This window comes from Carettochelys insculpta, chromosome 1 (genome assembly GCF_033958435.1).
Source record: "Carettochelys insculpta isolate YL-2023 chromosome 1, ASM3395843v1, whole genome shotgun sequence".
NCBI lineage: Eukaryota > Metazoa > Chordata > Testudines > Carettochelyidae > Carettochelys > Carettochelys insculpta.
This window is the reverse complement of record NC_134137.1, coordinates 38,725,265-38,750,096: the sequence shown is the minus strand read 5'-3', so window position 1 is coordinate 38,750,096 and position 24,832 is coordinate 38,725,265. Positions and strand designations below refer to the sequence as shown.

At 45.4% G+C, this 24,832-nt stretch overlaps 1 protein-coding gene across 1 annotated transcript in view; it reads right to left on the bottom strand.

Moving 5' to 3' along the window:
* DYNC2H1 (dynein cytoplasmic 2 heavy chain 1) overlaps window positions 1-24,832 on the bottom strand; it is a 346,899-nt gene that overhangs the window by 36,259 nt on the left and 285,808 nt on the right. The window contains exon 83 of the mRNA XM_074984721.1: window positions 3,768-3,884. Within this exon, the coding sequence (XP_074840822.1) occupies window positions 3,768-3,884 (117 nt within the window). The remainder of the gene's footprint in view (window positions 1-3,767; window positions 3,885-24,832) is intronic.

Below are 24,832 nucleotides of genomic sequence, written 5' to 3'. Positions count from 1 at the left end.
GCCTTCTTTTTCTTAGGTTATATAAAACAACCTCTTCCAATCTCCTCTCATAATATAGGCCCTCCATTCCCCACTGATCCTAGGCAGTTTTTCGCTGTATTGGTTCTCGTCTGAATTCATCGTTCTTCAACATGGGTGACCAGAACTGTACCTCGTAGCTCAGATGAGGCCTTGCCACTGCAGGTCACTATGATACTAATACTTCCTTATTAGTAATGAACATGTCTTGGTTGACATGCCCTAGAATCACTTTTTCCAAGCTGCATCCTTCTGGTATGTACTTATCCCTTGTACTCCATGTGGAGCATAGGTCAGCTACAACTCTCCTCCACTTCACTCTTGCTTGGGAGAAAACCGTTGCTGACTCCAGAAGTACCCCAGTTGTTGTTCTTCAGTCTCAATAGACCTTCTCCACGTTGTCCAAGGTCTTCCTCTTTGTGGGTTCCATGTGAGAACTTGACGGACTATGATGGTTTTCTGAGAGCTTGGCCTAGCCATCTCCAAGTTCTTGTCTTGCTCCATTCTAAAGCTTCTCATTTGTGATGAAGTCTTGCCATTTGATGGGAGGGATGTACCTCAGGCATCTGTTTATGAATGTCTGTAGCTTGTGATTAGAAGACTTTTTAGACACCAGGTCTCGCATCCATAAAAAAGCACATTCTTCACGTTTGCGTTGAAGATCCACATTTTCATCTTCGCTGATATTATTTGTGAACTCCATAGGGGATGGAGAGTCTTGAATGCAGCTGTTGCTTTCCCTATCATGGCACTGATATCCTTATCTATTCCTCTATCTATGCCCACAATATTCCCCATGTAGGTGAACTGAACACAGAGGATTCCTGCCTTGAGCAAATCTATTTATAGGCAGAAAACCAAGCATTGGGGTGTCACATGACTGGATATTTATATTGGGCCTGGAAGCCATTTTAATGCCCAGTGTAGCTACTGGCCCCAAATATTGTGCTAAGGGGATTGTCTGAGGCGTCTAAGGAAAGCTAATGATGCCCTGAATCTATGTATGCTACTTGTGTGCATGTATTTAGGTAAAGTTACAGATTTTAGCTACGTTGCTGTGTTAGAAAATGTCTGAGTGCTAAGCTTTGGGTAAGATCCAAATATACATTGACTGGGGTCTGGAAGAATCTGTGCGGTGTTGGGTGAAACAGTCTTAAAAGAGCCTCTCACGTTAAGCTGGAGGTTGTTGGTCAGGGCTGGTACAGCAGCTGAGAAGTCTGTGAGTTTGCTTGTGTGGTTTCTGGCTGACCAGAGGGCTGGCAGAAGTGCTGTTGTGGCTAGTTGGATTTGCTTTCGTGAGAAGAATATTCCTGCCTGGGGCTGTAAGTAGCCCAGATTTTATGCAAAGGTACCCTACATTGATTTCTCTAGCTGTGCCCAGAAACACTGTCCTGTCATAGGGGGTAGCTGCCAGACACCAAGACACCTCCTGCTTACCACTCAGATAACTGATGGAAACATCTAAGACCGAACAGGAGGGGAAGGCTCACGCCCAAGCTAGGATGATGCATACTTTGTGAGAAATAACTGTTAGAACCCCTCTTAGTGGAAGAAATTGCATGTAACAAGTTTCTTAGAGTATTAAGCTCATCTGGCATATTTTTGTTCATTTAGCTTTGTAGCTTACTTCATCTGTCTGTTACCACTTGCAACCACTTAAATCCTACTTTTTATATTTAATAAAATCACTTTTGTGTCTTATTAAATCAAGTATAAATACTTGTTACTGGGGGAGAGGGGGTGACAAAAGCTGTGCATCTCTCTCATTAATAAAAGGAGCCAAAAACTTATGAGGTTGCTCTATATAAAACTTTATCTGGGGTTCTGGTCCCTTTGAGTCTGCACACATGGGTGCTGTGTCAAGTGCCAGTGACAGAGCCTTCCCAGAACTGAGCTGCTCTCAGAGCGTAGGTTGCTCTACTGTGGGTGCCACAAAGGACAGCTAGGTGGGCTCTGTGGAATGATCAGCCCTTCAGGTGACAGGATCAAGGGCATCTCTGTGACCCAGCCTGTCACCCACCCCCATTCTTTGTTTTAATTGCCTTAACAAGAATTAATTCTTCTAGACATTTAGCAATTCTCAATTTATATCAGATGTTCTAATCACCACAATGAAGCTTCCTTTGGTGATCAAACCCTTTCTAAATTTCATATAGGCTCCTTGATTACTCCTGATAATCTTTCAGAGGTTATTATTCATCCAGTCAGGTCTGAAGGCTTTCCCTACAAGTTCTTGTGGATAGTTTTTGTACACTTTATATAAAGACATTACAAGACATGTTTCCTTCCATATTAAACTCCTTAACTTTCTTGGCCCATATGAGGTCTTTAACTAATTCCCTAATTTACCAAATTTGTCCTTTTGAAATAATAATAATAATAATAAACCACAGCTGGCAACTTAGTCCTGACTATCCCTTCAGATTAAACTGAATCATCTCATGATCTCTTGATGCAAGATTATTTCCTATGACTAGCTCCTCTATGATGTCCTCACTATTTACTAAACCCGTATCTAAAGTTTCATTGCATTTTGTTGGTTCAGTGACAATTTTATGAAGAAAAATGTTCAATTATTACATAGATGGCATGATTTAGTTGGGACTGATCCTGCTTTGAGCAGAGGGTTGGACTTGTTGACTTCCTGAGGTTTCTTCCAAAACTATGATTCTTTGTCAGGGCATACTGGTGAATCTGGACCTTAATCCTTCCCCAAATTCTTGAAATAAATCCAGTCAAGACAAATACAAAAGATAGCGTTATTTACACCTGCAATTATTATTATTATTTTAAAATAAATTATTAATTTCTCACAAGAACTAACATTCTTTAATTTGGTAATGTTACACAGAAAAATCAGTGCCAGCGCTCTACAAGATTTTCTTACATTTCAAATACATTTTAATAATTATATCTCAAAGAACTTGAGAAGAGTTGTATAAACAGTCAGTGGCTTCTTAATTATAACAATGGTAAAGTACATGATTTGCAGTTGCAGTATTTTAAAATCTATAGTAATCTCTACTATACAGAATGGCTGTTTATACTAGCCAAAAACTTTGAAATGGCCATGCAAATGGCCATTTTGAAGTGTACTAATGAAGCGTTGAAATACATATTCAGTGCCTCATTAGAATGCGGGTGGCTGCAGCACTTAGAAATTGACGCGGCTCGTCCAGATGGGGCTCCTTTTCAAAAGGACCCCGGCAACTTCAAAATCCCCTTATTCCTATCTGCTCATAGGAATAAGGGGACTTCGAAGTAGCTGGGGTCCTTTCGAAAAGGAGCCCTGTCTGGATGAGCTGCGCGGCGGCGAGCCACGTCAATTTTGAAGTGCTGCAGCTGCCCGCATTCTAGTGAGGTACTGAATATGTATTTCAGCGCTTCATTAGTAAACTTTGAAACAGCCATTTTCATGGTCATTTCGAAGTTTTTGGCTAGTGTAGATGTAGCCAATATGAGCAGATGGAGCTTGAGACTTAAACATCTTACTGTAGATTCAAAGCCATACAAGAGATTTTATTCACACACTTTTGCACTGTATGAAGAAAAGAATGACAGTGAAAATGATTATTCTTCTGGATGCAGATTTTACACATAATCCAACTGTATACATTATTTACGATACTTCTGATTTCAAGTACATACATTTATGTTATTGTTGTTGCATCTTATTATTAAAAATACCTTAAAATTAATATGAACTTCTGAAGAGAAAGAGCAGTCTCTCTCACAAGCTGTTTTCTTACCTGATTAAGTTTCTTCCATAGGTTGAGGACAGGAGAAAGCTCATTAGACCAGATTTCTCGGTCAAATTTGCAGCCAGCAGTTACTGACCTACTCAGGATTCGAAGCTGTGAAATGACCTAAAAAAATGAACATGCAAATCTTGAACGGAATTAAAAATAAGATAAACAAACAAAAACTTGCTCTTTATAAAAATACAACACAGAAGCTAATGAACTGATGTGCCTGAACTACAATTTTGTATCAAATTAATTTTTAATATTGTGATCTAAGCTATGCACAGAGGCTATGTCTACACTAGCAAGTTCTTTTGAAGGTTCTCTCAAAAGCCAAGGCTCTTTTGAAAGATCCTGTGGAGTGTCTATAGACAAAACACATTATTTCAAAAATAAATGAAAAGAATGTGGCGCTTGGTTGTTTCTTCACTTCCTTAGGTGAGTTTTGTAGTCTGAGGAAAGCTTGGTAAAGGTCTTGTAGATGTTTGTCTCTGTCTGACGGACTGGAGCAAATATGGTTGTACCTTAGTGCCTGGCTGTACACAATGGATCATGAAGTGTGCCCTGGATGGAAGCTGGAGGCGTGTAGATAAGCATAGCAGTCCATGGGTTTCCAGTTTAGGGTGGTATTTATGTGACCACTGTTTATCTGCACAGTTGCGTCCAGGACGTAGATCTCTTGTGCGGAAGTGAATAAACACATTGACAGAGCCAGATGGGTACACAGAAGCCATCTGCTACAAGACAGGCCCCACCAAGAAAACAAGAGAATATCACTGGCCATCACTTACAGCCCCCAGCTAAAGCCTCTCCAACGCATCATCAGTGATCTACAACCCATCCTGGACAATGATCCTTCACTCTCACAGACTCTGGGAGGCAGGCCTGTCCTTGCCTACATACAGCCTGCCAACTTTAAACAAATTCTCACCAGCAACTATAGACCACAACACAGTAACGCTAAACCTGGAAACAATCCCTGCAACAAACCTCGCTGCCAACCCTGTTCACGTTATCTACACCTGCGATATCACCACAGGACCTAACATCAACCATACCATCGGGGCTCCTTTACCTGCACATCTACTAATATAATATATGCCATCATGTACCAGGCATGCCCCACTGAAATTAACATTGGCCAAACTGGACAGTCTCTATGTACAAGAATAAATGGACATAAATCAGACATCAGAAATGGTAATATACAAAAACATGTAGGAGAACACTTCAATCTCCCTGGACACTCAGTAACAGATTTAAAAGTAGCAGTCCTACAACAATAACAACAAAAATTCAAAAATAAAATGGAGAGAGAAATGTCTGAGCTGCAATTCATTTGCAAATTTGACTCAATCAACAAAGGATTAAACAGATACTGGGAGTAGCTGGCCTTTTACAAAAGCAATTTTTCTGCTCTGGATGTTCACACCCCCACATTACAATCTGATAATGGGCCACATGCCCCCTGAATGATCTGACTTGTTTTCTCCTCTCTTGATGTATACTACTGATAATGGGCCATTTCCACCTTGACTGAATAGACCTTGTCAGCTATGGCCCTCCCTTTCACTGGGACCCACCTCTTTAAATACTCCTCTTAAAACCCCCCTACCCCACTCATGCATCTGATGAAGTATGTCTTTACCCACGAAAGCTTATGCTCCAAAATATCTGTTAGTCTATAAGATGCCACAGGACTTCTTGTTGTTCTTGAAGATACAAACTAACACGGCTACCTCTCTTATACATTCTTCACGAAAAGTCTTTGTCTTGCCCCACTTAGCCAGGACTTGCTGTACCCACCAGGTGCAGCCAAAACTCATTCCTAGACTCTGTTCTGCTAATTGACCTCATTCATTTAAAAAATTCTTGGCAGTTTCCTTACCTCTGTCACATTCCTGGGTTCAATTATAACTTATACACTAACGAAGTTTGGAATTAATTACATTAATTTTCCTAGAATATACAACAAGGTTCAAAATTCTGGCCTTAACAGCTCTGTTTGTGCAAATGAAGGCAGAATTTGGTCACTTTCAGATATGTACATCTCTGAAAGACCACAAAGTCAACAAACTCATTTATTCTTATTTCTCAGTGGAACTCTGCTATTTACTTATCTACTTATGCCTGATCAAAGTATTTTCCATTTCTTTTCAAGAGAAAAACAAATAAAATGTTCATGATAATATGGATGATGAACTGCAGCTATAATTTAGCACAGGAATAATGTAATGGGGCTCTGGGAAATTCAACTTTGGCTATTCTGTGATTTAAAATATTCAGGGCAAACTCTTGACTCTGCCTAAGTCAACAGAGTCAATACTTCACCTCAAAGGTGCAGAATTCTTCACTTCTACAGTACAGCTGTTGAATTCCTTTTAAATATGTTTTTGTAATTAAACTTTGATGGCAAAGCAGTATACCTCTAATGCTATACATAAGGCAACAGTTTTGCTGAATATCTCATGCCAAGTGAATTTCTGTTAAGTTAATTTAGAAAGTTAATTCCTTTATTGTTTCCAAGTCACAAGTCTTGTTTTACTTGACTTCAAAGACTAAAGTTTGCAATAAAAAGTACATTAATCTTTTGAAAGGGCTGGACTATTTAATTGTAACTTTCAGAATAATGCACTTGAAGCCAAGTTGTTTCTGCATTTTTGATTGATTTTCTAATCTTGAAAAATGTGTAATGATGCAGTGTTTCAATTTCATTTGTTTCCCTGATAAATTATTTTCATTTGCTTTGTCTGAAGCAAACAACAGCATCTAATTTATCAGCCATGCTGATTATTAGAGCATGGAAGTGTTATTATAACTTTTAAAATACTGACTTTTTAAAAATTTCCCTAACATAAAAGAAAATGAGTAAAATTTCAGAGAACACATAAAAAGTAGCAAAGTGTTCAAATTACATTTTTATTATTTTTTAAAATGATTAAAAATGTTAAAAGTTAACATTTTATTTGCTCAAAAAATTTGAAGAAAAGTTCACTTTTATATTCCATATGGTAATTCAAAACAATGTGTTTTTTTGGACTGTACAGTAGAGAGCATAAGTGATGGAAAATGTATTTCTTTCATTATCACATTGACAAGGATTTGTAATCACACAAATTCTAAGTCCTCAGGAACACTGGACTTTCCAACTTTTAGGGATGGCTTGCCACTGGAATAAACTGCCTATGCAGGCTGTGGAATCTCCATCACTGGAGATTTTTAAGAGCAGATTAAACACTTCTCAGGGATGGTCAAGTGCTTGGTGCTGTTATGAGTGCAGGAAACTAGACCTGATGACCTCTTCAGCCCCTTTGAGGCCCCTCTAGTCCTAATTCTGTCACTGTTAATTGACAAGAGTCAGAATTTGTTACTATAAAATATATTGGTCCTTATCCTGCATCTTGCAGTGGAAAGGAGACTTCTACTAAGGCACAGTGATCTGCCTGTGAGATGCATTCTGCAGGGCTGACATCTACTTGTTTGCCCACATTTAATATTTAGGGTAAATGGCTTGATTATAATTATATGAAAAAGTACAAAAGTGAAAATGACCAGTTTGATCTTACTGCCTTTATTCACAAATTATGTTTTCAAATTCAATGTATGTATCTAACCAAAAAAAAAAAAAAGTCTTATTTCTTTAAAGATTCTTGAAAATATTATTTTTCTACATTTCAGCACTTCCAATATCACAGGAATTCACCATTTTTGGCAATTTCCTTCCTTAACATTGATTCTATAACAAAGACTTCCATTTAAGCCATTCACAGTTCTTCTAACACCAGCACTATTTGATGCTTTGGAAATTCTAGTTAATTTTATTATAAATGTAAAATTTCTTCATTGTCATTTTTCTATCTATAATCTTTTGATTATATAGTGTTTGCTGTGTGCGATACTCATTTCCATAGCAAATCCATACAAATATTCTAATAGTGAATAAAGTTCATAAACATAATTCTGTGACTTCCAGATATAATTTGCTCTAGATAAAATTCTAGTTTCCATATTTTTTGTATGTCTGTCTCAGACCATTTGCAATGAACTAAAAAAAGATTTTTGTCAGGTTCAATTTTAAACTGACCATTAAGGTACCACGGTGGTAACCAATGGGGGAGGCGGCATATAGGCTGTTTACTGGTGCAATAATACAAAAAAGCAGAGCCACCTTAGTTCCTCCCCGCCCCCCTCTGATTACTTCTTACTGGACAGACTGCAATACATAAAAAAGGAACTGGGACATGGAGTGGACATGTGTGATACATCGCGAAGAACAACTGTTATGGAATAGTTAGTAGCTTTTATTTTTTCTTCCAGTGATTACACATGTACATTCTATTTGATGTGACTCAACAATAATTAAATTTGGAGGTGAGACTGGAATTTATCTAAAAAACGTCAGAAGGGCTACATGTCCAAATCTACTATTAATTTTGGACAGCTGAGAAATGGCACACTGGGATGCAAAAGTGTGTATTGAAAACAAAATTACAGCTCTAAAATACTGAGCATAAGAACTGGACCTATAAAGGCTGTAGGGGCTGTGTTTGAGCTTGCTAAATATGCTAGCACTCTGTTCAGCAAAGTTTGATTAAGTCAGTGTACTAATATATACATGAGAAAATCCATGATGAGATTCTTTGGTATTTAAAATCTAAAAAGGTTCGCCAGGTTTAAAATCTTTGAGATGAGACTGGAAGATCCTTCAAGCTGGCTTCAACTCCTACAAACTGTTCTGAGGAGGACCTAAATAGTTTAATCCTGTCCAAATAAACTGCTCAGGTTCTTTTCACAACCTAGGTGTGGAATCACTCCTCATCCTTATGAGCAAGAGATTTGACAAAGAAAGTTAATAGCCACATTGCCTGATTGATAAGGAACTTAGAAAGCACTTTGGTCAGAAATTTTGAATGAGGGTGTAAGTGAATTGTCCTTATAACAGTTTACAGCAGGTCAAATACCAGAACTCTTTATTCTACTCCTCTTGCAAAGGTAATTGTCATGAAAAAGGATATCTTAACTGAAAGATGAAACAAGAATATAAGCTTTCCTAATACCAGATTTAAGTCCCACAGGAGAGCAGGATCCTCTGCTTGAGCACATAACCAGTCCAGAGCCCCCAAAAACCTCAGTGATGTGGGATTGGATTATCAACTGGAGGTTTGAAAGCAGAAATAATGCTCAGGTGCACCCCAAAGGAACGAATGGCAAGTTCTTGCTGCTTTGGGTATAACAAATAGTCCAGCACATGTTGTATTAGAATTTGGACCAGAAAAACACCATTTTCCTCAGACCACAAGAATATTTTCCTCTTCAACAGAAAGTGTGCCTAGCACAGGGTGGGCAAAATCATGACCAGCAGCCAGATCCGGCCCATCAAGAATTTATCTTTGGCCTCCCCACTCCATCTGATTCAGCATACTTACAGCCAGCAGCCTATGTTCAGCTACTTTCCTCTGCAGACAAGCTGCTCCTAAAGTTCTCCTGCTGGCTGTGTGGGGGATAGGGGGTAGGGGGAGAGGATAGTGCTGAAGTCAGGGTGTTCCCCTGCCATGTACCCCATCTCTGCGGGAGGAGAGGGAGAAACAAGGTGGAGCGGCTCCAGTCTGAAACATGGATGATACATGACTCACCCAGCAGTGCACAGCAGTGAATGGGGGAGACAACAGAGCCGGGCAGATTTCCCTTAAAGAGACAGAGGGTGGCTTCTCTCAGGAACTTAAAAAGCAGCAGCCAGCACACACACACTGTGCCATTGTCACACATACCCCGTCTGTGCAGCACACACAGTCGCTGTCACATACACACTGCAGCACACACTCAGTCTTGTCACGAAGTCTGTCTCTCACACCGTTTCTCTTTCACGCTCACACACTCTCTTTGTTCCACTCTGTAGCCCCCCACTCCACCCCTTCTGTCCAAGGGGCCCAGAGCCAACCTATGACCAGAATCAAAATTCATGGAGTGGCTGCTCTGAGAAAATTATTTCCCAGCCCTCACCGAGCAGAAGGTTTTCTGGTATTAAAAAGTATGTTCTGCATATGCCTTGAACATAGGGCTTAAGTCAAGTCAAGTAAGTCAATGGAGAAGAAGACTGGTGCTGATATCTGCCATATCAGCGAGCACTTCTAAACAAAGTAGAGGCACTCAGTGTCTGCCCCAAGTGGAAAGGTAGCGAGCGTTGTGCAGGTCTGCCTCCATAAGATGGTTTAGTCTGACTTCCCTGTCCTTTTAAGTTCTGGACTTAAAGTCTCTGCAGATTTGGCACTTTTCCCCCCAATGTTAGTTTCTCCAAAGTACTTCGGGCACCTCAAGTGTGGATCACTGACCAGTGTCAGCTTTCTGCATCTATCACAAAGTTTGAAGCCTGGACACCAAGACATTCTCTGGTACCAAGCACTGGTACCCAGAACTCATGGGAACAGAGGTATATGCTATTAGTAAAAAACTACACCAAGACTATGAACAAATATATACAACAGAAAAAGAGAAATTAAGAGGGAAACACTTGCAGCGGTGAAGTACCCTACTCCCACATATGGTAAAAAGGAACTGAGGGCAGACTGGGACAGCTCTGCCCCTTATAAACATCACTTGGCAGCAGAGTACGTGTCGCCCTGATTGCATCACTCAAAAAACCTCTAATGCTAGTGCAGAAGTAGAATGCACGTACACAGTCATTTGACAAAGAAATAATGTCCTGAAGGTGGGTCCTTGTGTGGTCAAATATTAAAAGATGGTGGAAAAACTTTGCTACTGTTTTCTTGATTGAAGTCCAGTTGCAATTTATTATAAAATGCGAATTCTGGGTTTACCACCCAAAGCATATTTCAAAACACTTTTTTTATTTATTGTTAAATAAAGCAATGACATATCTTTCTGCCTGATGTATTTCACTGCTTGTGAGAACTGATACTATAATACTTTTTTCAAAGGACATATTACTAAAAGAAAGTCCTTGAACTAAGCAAAAATGATATGATATATGACATGAGATATGCAATGATATATGGTGTGATATATTTTTTTTACACCAGTGACTCTCCTGCACTGAAATGGGGTTTAGGTAATAATCTGTGTGTAATCCAGAGGCTCAGAGATCCAGGAAGAGGCAGTTGGTGTTTAACTCAAGCAGTAGAGGCTCATGGCTTTATACCCTAAGGCCTCATGTTCAATCTCACTTGATGATGACCCAGGTTTGTCAACTTTACAAATGGGGACTTGCCATATACACAAGTATGTAGGGACAAAATTAGAAAAGCTGCAGCACAAAATGAGCCCAAACTAGCTGGAGGCATAGAGGATAACAACAAAACATTCTAGAAATATCTTAGAAGTAAGAGAAAGACCAAGAATAGAGAATGCCCACTCCTCAATGAAGAGGAAAAAACTAACAGAAAATATGGAAAAGGCAAAGGTGCTTAATGACTTCTTTGTTTCTCTCTTCACCAACACTGGTTATAATTGGATGCCTAGCATAGTGAATGCTGGAGAAATTGAGGTAAATTCAGAAGTTAAAGTAGGAAAGGAACAAGTTAAAAATTAGGTGTCCTTGAGTGACTAGTGCCTGTTGAAATGCATCCTAGAATACTGAAAGAGCTGATCGAGGAGATATCTGAGTTGTTGGCAATCATCTTTGAAAAGTCATGGAAGATGGAAGAGATTCCAGAAGACTGGAAAAGGGCACACACACAGTGCCTATTTATAAAAAAGGAAAATAAGGACAATCCAGGAAACTACAGACCAATCAGCTTAACTTTTGTGCCAGAAAAGGTAATGAAGCAAATAATAAAGGAATCCATCTGCCAGCTTCTGGAAGATAATAAGGTGGTAAGTAGCAGTCAGCGTGGATTTATAAAGAACAAATTATGTGAAATGAACCTGATATCTTTCTCTGATAGGACAAGAAGCCTTGTGAATAGGACAAGTGGTAGGTGTGGTATACCTAGACCTTACTGCAGCATTTGGTACAATCTTGCATGACTTTCTTATAAACTAAGAAAATACAACCTAGACAAGGCTAGCAGAAGGTTAGTGCATAACTGGTTGTGGGGAGAGTAGTTTTCAATGGTTCACAATCATGTTGGAAGGGCATAACAAGTGGGATTCCAGAGGGATCAGTTTGGGACCAGTTCTATTCAATATCTTCATTAACAATTTAGATAATGGCACAGAGATACACTTGTTTAGTTTGTGGATGATACCAAACTGGGAGAGGTTGCAAGAAGTTTGGAGGACAGGATGATAAGATAAAATAATCTGGACAAAATGGAGAAACGGTCTGAGGTAAACAGGAAGAAATTCAATATGGACAAACGCAAGGTATGACACCTAGGAAGAAATAATCAGTTCCACACATACAAAATGGAAAAGGACTAAGGAATACTGCAGACAGGAATCTACCAGTCTTAGTGGAGCACAAGCTAAATATGAGCCAACAGTGTGACACTGCAGCAAAAAAAGGAAACTTTGCTCTGGAAGAGTTATTTTACTGGTAATTTCTAACATCATATTCCTTGGTCTTGGTTTCTTCTGTGAGATTAAAATTAGTTTAAAATAGGATTAATTGACTGTGATTAATAAGGATATCAGACTTGAAATTATTAAAATAACTCACCTCAAAAATACATCTCTCAGAAATAAAATTAAATTTTGAAAGTACTTCCAAACAAGACACTACCTCCAAACCAGAGTGGACTGGAGAGACAAATATAAGAACTGATGTTAAAGTTTAAAAATGAATTGCATAAATTCAGAAAAAAAGGCATATACAACATAGACAACCTCTATATATCTCAGAATAGTGATGCTAGAGAAATAACAAAATGTGAAAAAAGGAAACAGAATTTCTAAGTGTAATAAATACTTTCAGGCCAGAAAGAATTAACATTTACAAAGCATGACGTCTCTATCCAGGAGATACATCCAATGGAAACAAAACTTCCAGTGCCCCAGAAATCACCAATAAAATAAAATCATCGCTTGCCAACTCTCCTGTATAGCATTTAGGCAACTAGCCCACATCATATTTTTTCGGATGGAACATACATTTTTGTCATACTTCTTTAAAAAAAAAAAAAGTCAAGTAGCACTTTAAAGACTAGCAAAATGGTTTATTAGGTGAGCTGTCGTGGGACAGACCCACTTCTTCAGACCATAGCCAGACCAGAACAGACTCAATATTTAAGGCACAGAGAACCAAAAACAGTAAGCAAGGAAGACAAATCAGGAAAAGATAATCAAGGTGAGCAAATCAGAGAGTGGAGGGGTGGGGGGGAAGGTCAAGAATTAGATTGAGCCAAGTATGCAGACAAGCCCCTATAGTGACTCAGAAAGTTCCCACCACGATTTAAACCATGTGTTAATGTGCCGAATTTGAATGTAAAAGCCAGCTCGGCTGCTCCCCTTTCCAGAACGGTGCGATAATTCTTCTTCAGTAACACACATACCTTTAGGTCATTGACAGAATGCCCCATTCCATTAAAATGTTGACTAACTGGTTTGTGGATCTGCAGTGTTTTGATGTCTGTTTTGTGCCCATTGACCCTTTGTCTAAGAAGCCACGTCCACACGTGCACGCTACTTCGAAGTAGCGGCACTAACTTCGAAATAGCGCCCGTCACGGCTACACGTGTTGGGCGCTATTTCGATGCTAACATCAACGTTAGGCGGCGAGACGTCGAAGCCGCTACCCCATGAGGGGATGGGAATAGCGCCCGACTTCAAAGTTCAACGTCGAAGTAGGGAACATGTAGTCGTTGCGCGTCCTGCAACTTCGAAATTGCGGGGTACCCCATGGTGGCAGTCAGCTGAGGGGTTGAGAGATGCTCTCTCCAGCCACTGAGCTCAACGGTGGCCACGTGGAGCGGCCCTTTAAAGGTCCCCAACCCCTCCCTTCCTGTGCAGGAAGCTGAGAGAGCGTGCAGGCAGCAGCAGTAACATGCGGCTAGCCTGCATGCTGTTCTGCAGCCACCCACACCCCCAACCGACCTGATGGCCGCCCGGCAGCCCCCCCAGCGCCCTCAGGGAACCCCCCTGAAGGGGAGCCAGGGTTCCCAGGGCAGGAGCCAGGCCGGGAAGTGGCAGCGGGGCCCCTCCTGGACGGAGGCTGAGCTTCGTGACCTGCTGGGGCTCTGGAGCAAGGAGGAGGTGCTCTAGCTAATGGGGAGCAAGAGACGGAACGTCGATGTGTTCGCTCGGCTGGCCGAGGGCCTGGCCGCCCGGGGTCACCCTGCCCGCACTCCGGACATGGTCCGGAGTAAAGTGAAGGAGCTGCGGCAGGGTTACGCCCGGGCCCGGGATGCGGCCTGCCGATCTGGGGCCACCCCCGTCACTTGCCCCTTTTACAGGGAGCTCAGGGACATCCTGGGTGCCCGGCACACCTCCTCCCCTCTGGCCACGCTTGACACCTCGTCTGAGGAGCCCCAGAAGGCCCCGGAGGCGGAGTCCGCCCCAGAGGCAAGCCCCGCACCCTGGGGGCCCCCCCAGGAGCCCACCCCCGGGGCACCAGAGCAGGAGAAGAAGGAGAAGGAGGAGGGGGACTACTCCTCCACCGACACTGGCCTCCAGATCCTCCTCCCATCCCAGAACAGCAGCCAGGCGTCCGCCCCCCGGGTGTCCCCCGACCGTGGGAGTGGACCATCACGTATGTACCCCCCCCGGTGCACACCCCCGGGGTTGAGGGGCAGGGGTAATAGATATGGCCAGGGCCCTCCACATGCCCAGATGACCATGGCCCCAAGGACAGCAGTGGCATGTCCCTCACAGGAGTGCATCAGCCCCTGCCCCCCCAAGCACGACAGTGCCATGCCCCATCCTCGGGGCAGGGGGGAGCGGAAACTCTAGGGTCCCCCGGAGGGAGGGGGTGGGACACCCAGCAGCAGCAGCAGCAGCATGTGATGGAGTGGGGGGAGTGCAAATGTGAGACTCAGGTTAGATATGAGCAACAAGCTGAATAGCTCCCAGTGGCTAAGGATGATCCTGGGGCTACAACTGGTAGGTTACACCTCTGCCCTGAACAAAGAGGAGGGAGGAGCCGAGCTGGCTTTGAATCGGGGGCCGCAGTTAGAGGCTAAGGGAAGGGAGAGCTAGAAGGCTGCCTGCCTGAGGAGGGGAAAAGCTACACACCAGAGGGGCACCCCTCGGGGTCTTCTCCACAGGACGGGTTGGAAGGACTGTCTCTGACTGCTATACTGTCGCTTCTGGGAGAAACTGGGCATCTGTTGCCTAAGAAACCTCTCCTGTCATACCTGCTGAGTGAGTGAGAGTCACTCCTGCCAGCAGACGGGGTGCAATGCAGGGGGACCTCTGAACTCCATCACAGCAGCATCTCCTGGGGACGGGGACGGGGACGGGGAACCTGCAGCACAGGGGTGGGGGGACAAGGGCCACAGCTCGGGGCCCACACTAACGGCTGTCTCCACTCTTCTTCCCCCACTCCTGTGTTCCGCAGCTGCACCATCGGAAGGACCAGAGAGCGCCGGCAAGGCTTCAGTGGTCCCGGAAAGCCCTCCGGGGCCATCACTACAGGCCAGCCCCTCGACGGAGGACCGACCGGCCCCACGGCGGGCAAGACGGCAGACCCAGCAGCAGCAGCCGCCGGTGACACACCCCCAGCTGCTGGCCCTCCACCGCCAGCAGGTGGAGGTCGCTGAGCAGCGTCTGCGGGTGGAGCAACGCCGCCTCCACCTGCAGGAGCGGGCGCTGGCCTGGCGCCAGGAGGCATGGGGGGCCTACATGCAGACATTCAACCGCATAGCGGACTACCTGGCCCCCCCATGCCGCGCCAGGCGCCGCTGTGCCCACCCTGCGTGTTCCACCCGCTGCGCCAGCCGCCGTGCCGTCCGCCGTCGCACCGCCACCCGCCACCGAGGGCCATTCCGCCGAGGGGGACCTGGGGCCAGCTAACACTCGCCGGCCGTATCTTCCGGTCCGCCCGGCCTCCAGCTAGCCCCGGCCAGGGCTGCGGCCAAGGCGGGGATCCCGGCCGCCCACCCCCAGTGCTGGACTGTAGGGGCGTGGGTCCCAGGACGTGGCCCCCCTCTGTATATATTCCCCCCACTTTTATGGTTTTTTTGGGCTGTACATAGTTTGTATTTATTTGTGACCCCCGTTTTCAATGTCTGATCCTTCCCCCCCATGTAAATAGTTCTCTCCCTCCTTGTTATCCCTGTTTTTATAATAATATACATACATATATATGTTAGAATTTCTATAGTTAATAAGAAGAGTTCCAGTAAACATGTTTGACTTGACAAACAAGTGTCTGCTTTTATTTGTACAAGAAAAGTCGGGGGGGTGTGCTGTTGGGTGCTCTGTGGTGTGGGCATAGGGGCAGGGAGTGTTGTGGAGGATGTGGGGGAGCAGTGGGGGGCCTGCCAGCGTTCACCCCACGGCCTTGTTGAAATGGGCCCACAGGGCCTCCCGGGCCCGGGTCCCTTCGGGGTCCACCTGGCGACTGGGGGCAGCGGGTGGCTGCACATCGGCCCTGCCGGCCTCCACAGCCCAGCCCTGAAAGAAGGCCTCCCCCTTGCTCTCCACCAGATTGTGTAGGGCGCTGCACGCACCCACAATCTGGGAGATGTTGGTGGGGCCTGCATCAAGGCGGGTGAGGAGACACCTCCAGCGCCCTTTGAGGCAACCAAATGAGTGCTCCACCACCTGGCGCGTGTGGTTCAGGCGCTGGTTGAAGCGCTCCTGGCTGGCAGACAGATGGCCTGTGTACGGGTGCATGAGCCAGGGCCGGAGGGGGTATGCCGCATCTGCGATGACGCAGAGGGGCATGGTGGTGTCCCCCACAGGGATCTCCAGCCAGCAGCACAGGCCCGAGTTCCGGAATACCCGGGTGTCATGGGTGCTGCCAAGCCAGCCCACATAAATGTCCTGGAAACGGCCCCGGCTGTCCACCAAGGCCTGGAGGACCACTGAATGGTAGCCCTTCCTGTTCAAGAAGCGTCCTCCACTGTGCTCCGGGGCACGGATGGGGATGTGAGTCCCATCCAGAGCCCCGAAGCAATTGGGGAACCCCAGGGTGGCAAACCCCACGACGGCAGCATCTGGGTCCCCAAGCCTCACGAGCCTGTGGAGGAGCATAGCGTTGATGGTGCGGACGACCTGCAGCGGAAGCACATGGGAGAGCACCAATGAGGGATGAGTAGGGTGTGTGTGGCCCTCCCCTCCCCTGCTCCCATCCCCTGCCAGGGCTGCTTCCCCTCCCTCCCCCCGTGGGTCCTCTTACCTCCATGAGGACAGCCCCGATGGTGGCCTTGCCAACGCCAAACTCCTGGCCCACGGATCGGTAGATGTCTGGAGTGGCCAGCGTCCAGACAGCCATGCCGACCCGTTTCTCCACAGTGAGGGCACACCGCATGGCGGTGTCCTGGTGCCTGAGTGCAGGTGTGAGCCACTGGCATAGCTCCAGAAATGTCTGCCGGCTCATGCAAAAGTTCCTGAGCCAGTGGTCGTCGTCCCACTCTCCGAGCACCAGCCTCTCCCACCAGTCGGTGCTGGTGGGGTAGCTCCACAGCCAGCGGCGTATGAGGAGGGGGGGGGGTCGGGGTGCTGCAGGGTTGGGGGTTGCGTCATCCTCCCCTGCGGGCAGCTCCTCCTCTGTGGCAAGGAGGTGGTCAGCTGCCTCCTGCATGGCATGGAGCAGGGCGAGCACTGCTACTGCAGGGGCGGCTGGGTGGACCTCTGGCTGCTGCTGCTGCTGGGGGTCCATCATGACTGCGTCGCTTGAGGTGTGCGTGCCTATGGCTCTGCAGACCGTGTGCTGTGCAGGCTGAGTGTGTCTGGGAGGGGCCCTTTAAGGGAGCGGCTAGCTGTTGCCCCGGAAGTGCTAGTCCGCCCTGTGACCCTGTCTGCAGCTGTGCCTGGCACCCTTATTTCGATGTGTGCTACTTTGGTGTGTAGATGTTCCCTCGCAGCGCCTATTTCGATGTGGTGCTGCGCAATGTCGACGTTGCCAGCCCTGGAGGACGTGTAGACGTTATCCATCGAAATAGTCTATTTCGATGTCACTACATCGAAATAAGCTACTTTGATGTACGGTTCACGTGTAGACGTAGCTAGGGAGTAAGAAGTCTGTCCAATATACAAAGCATCTGGGCATTGTTGGCACATGATGGCATATATGATGTTAGTAGAGGAGCATGAGAAAGTGCCCATGATTCTGTGAGTAACCTGGTTAGGTCCAGTGATGGTATTTCCAGAGAAGGTATGTGGACAAAGCTGGCAGCGGGCTTTGTTGCAGGGAAAGGTTCCAGGAGTGGTATTCCTGGGGTATAGACTGTGGCTGTTAGTGAGGATCCTCATGAGGTTGGGAGGTTGTCTGTAGGAGAGAACAGGCATGTCACCCAGGGCCTTCTGGAGTGTAGCATCCTGATTAAGGATAGGTTGTAGGTTTTTAATAATTTGTTGCAGTGTTCTGAGTTGGGGGCTGTAGGTGATGACCAGGGGTGTTCTGTTCTTGGCTTTTTTGGGCCGATCTTGGAGTAGCTGGTTTCTGGGTATTCGTCTGGCCCTGTCGATTTGTTTTTTTACTTCTCCTGGTGGGTAATTCAGGTTTATGAATATTTGGTAAAGTTCTAGTAGTTTTTGGTCTCTGTCAGTTGGATCAGAGCAAATGCGATTGTACCTAAGAGCTTGACTGTAAACAATGGATCTAGTCACATCTGCAGGATGGAAACTAGAAGGGTGTAGATAAGTATAGCGATCAGTAGGTTTTCGGTACAGTGTGGTACTGATCAGGCCATCCTTGATTAGTACTGTAATGTCCAGGAAATGTATCTCTTGCACGTTGTAATCGAGGCATGAGTTGATGGTGGGGTGTAGATTGTTAAAGTCTCTGTGGAATTCCTCTAGAGCCTCTGTACCATGGGTCCAAATCATAAAGATGTCATCAGTGTATCTTAAGTAGAGGAGTGGTAATAGGGAACGAGAGCTGAGGAATCGTTGTTCCAGGTCAGCCATAAATATATTAGCATATTGTGGGGCCATGCGGGTGCCCATAGCAGTTCCACTAATCTGGAGGTATAAATTGTCCCCAAAACGGAAATAATTGTGTGTGAGAACAAAGTTACAGAGGTCAGACACCAGATTGGCTGTGGTGGCATCAGGGATGGTATTCCTGATTGCTTGTAATCTGTCTTTATGTAGAATATTAGTATACAGAGCCTCTACATCCATTGTGGCAAGGATGGCGTTATCAGGAACTTTTCTGATGTTTTGTAATTTCGTCAGGAAGTCAGTGGTATCTCGGATATAGCTGGGAGCGTTGATGGCATAGGGTTTGAGCAGGGAGTCCACGTAACTGGATAGTCCGGTGGTAAGGGTGCCAATACCTGAAATGACAGGGCGTCCAGGGTTTCCAGGTTTCTGGATTTTGGGAAGTAAATAGAATAATCCAGGCTGTGGCTCAGATGGTGTATCTGAGTTAATGAGGTCCCGAGTAGCAGCAGGGAGTTCCTTCAGTAGTTGTTGTAATTTCCTTTGGAATTCCAAAGTGGGATCAGCGGAGAGAGGTCTGTAAAATGCGGTGTTGGAGAGTTGTCTGGCTGCCTCCTGTTCATAGTCTGACCATCACTGGACCTAACCAGGTTACTCACAGAATCACGGGCACTTTCTCATGCTCCTCTACTAACATCATATATGCCATCATGTGCCAACAATGCCCAGGTGCTTTGTATATTGGACAGACTTCTAACTCCCTTAGACAAAGGGTCAATGGGCACAAAACAGACATCAAAACACTCCAGGTCCACAAAGCAGTTAGTCAACATTTTAATGGGATGGGGCATTCTGTCAATGACCTAAAGGTATGTGTGTTACAGAAAAGGAATTATCGCTCTGTTTTGGAAAGAGAAACACCTGAACTGGCTTTTATATTCAAATTTGGCACATTAACACATGGTTTAAATCATGATGGGAACTTTCTGAGTCACTATAGGAGCTTGTCTGCACACTTGGCTCAATCTAGTTCTTGACCTTCCCCCACACCCCTCCACTCTCTGATTTGCTCACCTTGATTATCTTTTTCTGATTTGTCCTTCTTGCTTACTGTTTTTGGTTCTCTGTGCCTTAAATATTGAGTCTGTTCTGGTCTGGCTATGGTCTGAAGAAGTGGGTCTGTCCCACGACAGCTCACCTAATAAACCATTTTGCTAGTCTTTAAAGTGCTACTCGACTGCTTTTTGTTTTGATAGTGTATAGACTAGCATGGCTTCCTCTTTATTACTATTCTTTAAAAAAAGTTATAGCAAATATTTGACATATGAAACACTGACTAAATCTCTGTCTTATCTAAAGAAACAAACAAGCAGTCATGTAACACCTTAAAGACTAACAAAATAGTTTATTAGGTGATCAGCTTCAGTGGGACAGAAACACTTCAGATTTGGAGATATGTCATTTCTAGTACAACACTGATGATTTTATAACACAGAGATCAAAAAAAAAAAAAAGATAAATCAGATGTTGGGCTGAAGGGCGGGGTCGGGGGGCACAGCAAAGGGTGAGGAGGAGGAGAGCGAAATACTGTGTTCTGCCTGAGATCACCACGAATATCAAAGAGCAGAAACCTGTCTTTGTAATGTGTGAGGTAATTGCTCAAGCCTCACTGTGTCAAATTTGAGCATAAACTGCAGTTCACACATTTTCCTTTGTAATCTGCTGTTAATGTCTTTTTGTCGTATTATCTAAGGAGACGATCCATGCCCCCAACGTGCAGAAATATTTATTTAGTATATCAACAGCAAGAACCACCACACTACTGAGAAAGTGAGTAATCATCATAGCATCAGCAGGTCTTCTTGATAACTCACTTTGATGAAACTCACTTTTGGGAGATGTGTTCTCATGACCTGCAAACTTGTAATCTTTTAGCCCCACATATTCACTAGGGTTGTCTATGCACCCTCCCTTGTATCATACATGGAAACCTGTGGATATACAAGTATGTAGCCCCAACTGTCCCGTACCTCCTTTCAGTATTTAAGGAATCCACAGTCAAGACAGAAAAAAGCAGGGGACATGGGCCATTATTTTCTTAAACACATCATGCTCCAAAATATGTGGAAGTATTAGAGATGCTGCAGAGGTACAAATAGGTGGTCTAGTTTTCATAAACCTGAAGAGGTGCAGGAGACCTGTACAGGGTAGACCTTGGGAGGGCGTAAGATACTGTTGCCATATCCAATAGAGGTGTCTGTGTCCATGACTTCCCACCTTGCTTAGTACTGATTATGGACTAAACACTCTTCACTGTGTGCTAACCAGAAAAATTTCATTCTCTTACATAGGATAAATTATGCTTTGAAATAATCTCCCATGAACAGGGGACAGTGTGAAGACACACCAATCCAGTGTATCTTAAGAATTACCTAATGAGCTTGGTGGTATACAAGGTGAGAGTATCCATTTATAGCATAGTCACACCTGTGTCCCTGATTAGGTCTGCTCCATGCTTCCTCCCTGCCTACTTTGGAGTGTCTTGCATACAACGGCGATGTCTCAGTTGGTACAAGGAAGAACTCTGAGACTACAACCATGACAGAGTGGTGTAAAAAGGAGCCAAAGGGTGGGAGTAGCTATTTACAACCTCCCACCACTTACGTAGATGCAGAACAACAGGGCATGGCCTGTACCATACTGTATAAACAATACTTGCATGCTTACCCAAGGCTAAAAATTATGTCTAAATACCTTGGTACCTACCTACTTTAAGTATAAAAAGCTTGACAATAACTATTTCTGGATTGTACACTGTAGCATTGTATAAAATGCTTGTGTCTTTAATTGTATAACTGTATAACCTTAATGTCTGTGTCAGTAAATCTAAACCTCTTTTATGAGTAATTTTATGAAGTGGCCAGTGTGAAGTAGAAGAGAAGTTTGTTTGTAGTAAAACTCCAATACTTTGACAATGAAGATTTGCAATGTCTTTGTCATTATTTATTATAAAAAATCTGGTATGTTGTTCAATTTAACTCTGGAACCTTGCTGGATGTCCAAACAACTCTCTTTAGCTTCCCATCCACAAAAATACACAGATGTTACACTTCTTGCCCTTGGAGGATGTTACACATTCTCCAAACTACACCTGACTTTATGTGAGCCCCTCAATGACATTCCTTAAATTAGTAAGAATATTTTCTCATCTCAGGAGCTAAGAACCTTCCCTATGCAACACTACCGATCTTTGCCAATAGAGGTAATGAGACAGAGGTTACATAACCCATTAAATGCTCAAATTGATTTGCAATATTGAATATGATCAAAACTACTCACATAAATCACAAAAGAAAAGTGTAAAGGTTATGTGAAAACACAGCCTTTGGTTTTAAAATAAAGCTGCTTAATGCCCTATAAATCACTTTCTTATATAAGCTTTAGTGATACAGCAGGGCATTTACAGTGAAGTTCCCTTGACTCTGCAGTATGCTGCATTGAGCTGCAGCAAATTTCTATCTTCTGCATCACAAAGTCATGCTGCAGCAGTAAGAACTTTCTAATAGTCTGCCCAAAACACTATAAGTGCAGTAAACTCTTTCATATCCAGCAGCCCTGGAACTGAGAGGCTGCCGCATATGAAAATATCACAGTTAATAGAGAGGGATCCCTTGCCAACAGTTCTGACAGTGAGGATGCACTACAGCATTACCCCCATCCTGAAGTCCTTGGCACCCCAGTCCCCAGAGCACCCATGTAGCATGCTCCCCACTCCCCACTGGGGCTTAGCAGGTCAGACCCTGATCGTGCTGCTGCGCGTGCGAATGTATGTGTGCCGCTGGCTCTGGTCACCCATCCTGCTGCACTCCCTGCCGGTGCTCCCAGAAGCTCAGGACCCAGCTGTGCTGCCATGTGGGCGGGGGGGGGGGTGAGGCGGAAAAGGAGGGCCCTGCTGCAGCTCAGCAGCCCCCTGTGGCTCAGGACCCAGCCACACTGCCGTGTTGGGGAAGGGGCCAGGTCCTGCCACAGCTCAGCAGCTCCTATCAGCTCAGGCCTTGGCCATGCTGCCATGCTGGGGTGGAGGCGGAGGGTGTGGCTGGCTTCCCAAGGTCTGGCCACCCTTCCTGCCACACTCCCCACTGGTGCTCAGCAGCCCCCTGCCCAGGCACTGGGATAGCACCTGGTGGCAGTGTCAGATATTTGAGAGTACCAGTTGATTAAATACTGGTTGAAAAAGAGTTTACTGTATAACGAAGCATAAACATTTCAAAAGTGACTGAGTGATACTGACCAGATGGCCATAAAAAACCAACACTTTTAGTAATGTCCTGTGTCCTAGCTCGTTAGAATAAGAATTTTATACAATAAACTTAGGTACCAATCATCTCACAGACTCACTTCAATATTTATTGTTTATTTAATAAATCACAATGCTCTACTGTCTTAAACACTTGTTTAAAACTGCTCTGAAATGATGAATCATTCAATATAATTACTTCTGATTCAAAAACCAGCTTAGAGTGAAGACTTTAGAAAAGTCCACTACATAAATCAACTGGCAAATAATTTTGACATTTCTCTTCTATTAAATGTCAGTGATTACAGACTATTTCATTTAAGAAAAATCCTGCCCCCCACCTAAAGTAGACTCACGTTGCTCTTCTGCAGCTCTCTTCACAGCAGGGCTGGCGATTATGGTGAAGAAAAACAAAAAAACTAAGAGGCAGAGTAGGAATGTTAGAAACCCCTACTCAACAGAGCGGAAAATATATATATGAAACTGCAGCTCACTTCCGCAGTGAAGATAAAGTTAAGGGACTCTCAGCTGCATGCAGTTGTGTAATGGAAATCCAGATAGTGCAAGCATCTTTCCTACTTCCTCACTTATGCCTCTCTTCCTCCTGTTAACTCAGAGTGGCTACGTCTACACGAGTATGCTACATCGAAATAGCTTATTTCGATGTAGCAACATCGAAATAAGCTATTTCGATGAATAACGTCTACACGTCCTACAAGGCTGGTGCCGTCGACGTTGAACGTCGACGTTGGGCAGCACCACTTTGAAGTAGGCACTGCAGGGGAGCGTCTACATGCCAAAGTATCACACATCGAAATAAGGGTGCCAGGAACAGCTGCAGACAGGGTCACAGGGCGGACTAGCACTTCCGGGGCAACAGCTAGCCGCTCCCTTAAAGGGCCCCTCCCAGACACACTCAGCCTGTACAGCATGGGGTCTGCAGAGCCATAGGCGCGCACACCTTGGCGACGCAGTTATGGATCCCCAGCAGCAGCAGCAGCCGCCGCCAGAGGTCCACCCAGCCGACCCTGCAGTAGCAGTGCTCGCCCTGCTCAATGCCATGCAGAAGGCAGCTGATCACGTTCTAGCCACAGAAGAGGAGCTGCCCCAAGGGGAGGAGGAAGCAACCCCAGACCCTGCAGCCCCCCGCCACCCACGCCGCTGGCTGTGGAGCTACCCCACAAGCACCGACTGGTGGGAGCAGCTGGTGCTCGGCGAGTGGGACGATGACCGCTGGCTCCAGAACTTTCGTATGAGCCGGCAGACATTTCTGGATCTCTGCCAGTGGCTCACCCCCGCACTCAGGCACCAGGACACCGCCATGCGGCGTGCCCTCAGCGTGGAGAAACGGGTTGGCATCACTGTCTGGAAGCTGGCCACTCCAGACAGCTACTGATCCGTGGGACAGCAGTTGGGCGTTGGCAAGGCCACCGTCGGGGCTGTCCTCATGGAGGTAAGAGGACACATGGGGAGGGGGAGGTAGCCCTGGCAAGGGAGGGCAGGGGAGCCCTGGGGGTGGAGGGGAGCCCTGGCAGGGGAGGGCCAGACACACCCTGCACACCCCTCCTCATTGCTGCTCTCCCATGTCCTTTCCCTGCAGGTTGTCTGCACCATCAACACCCTGCTCCTCCACAGGCTCGTGAGGCTTGGGGACCTGGATGCCGCCATCGCAGGGTTTGCCACCCTGGGGTTTCCAAATTGCTTCGGGGCTCTGGATGGGACTCACATCCCCATCCGTGCCCCAGAGCACAGTGGAGGACAATTCTTGAACAGGAAGGGATACCACTCAGTGGTCCTCCAGGCCTTGGTGGACAGCCGCGGCCGCTTC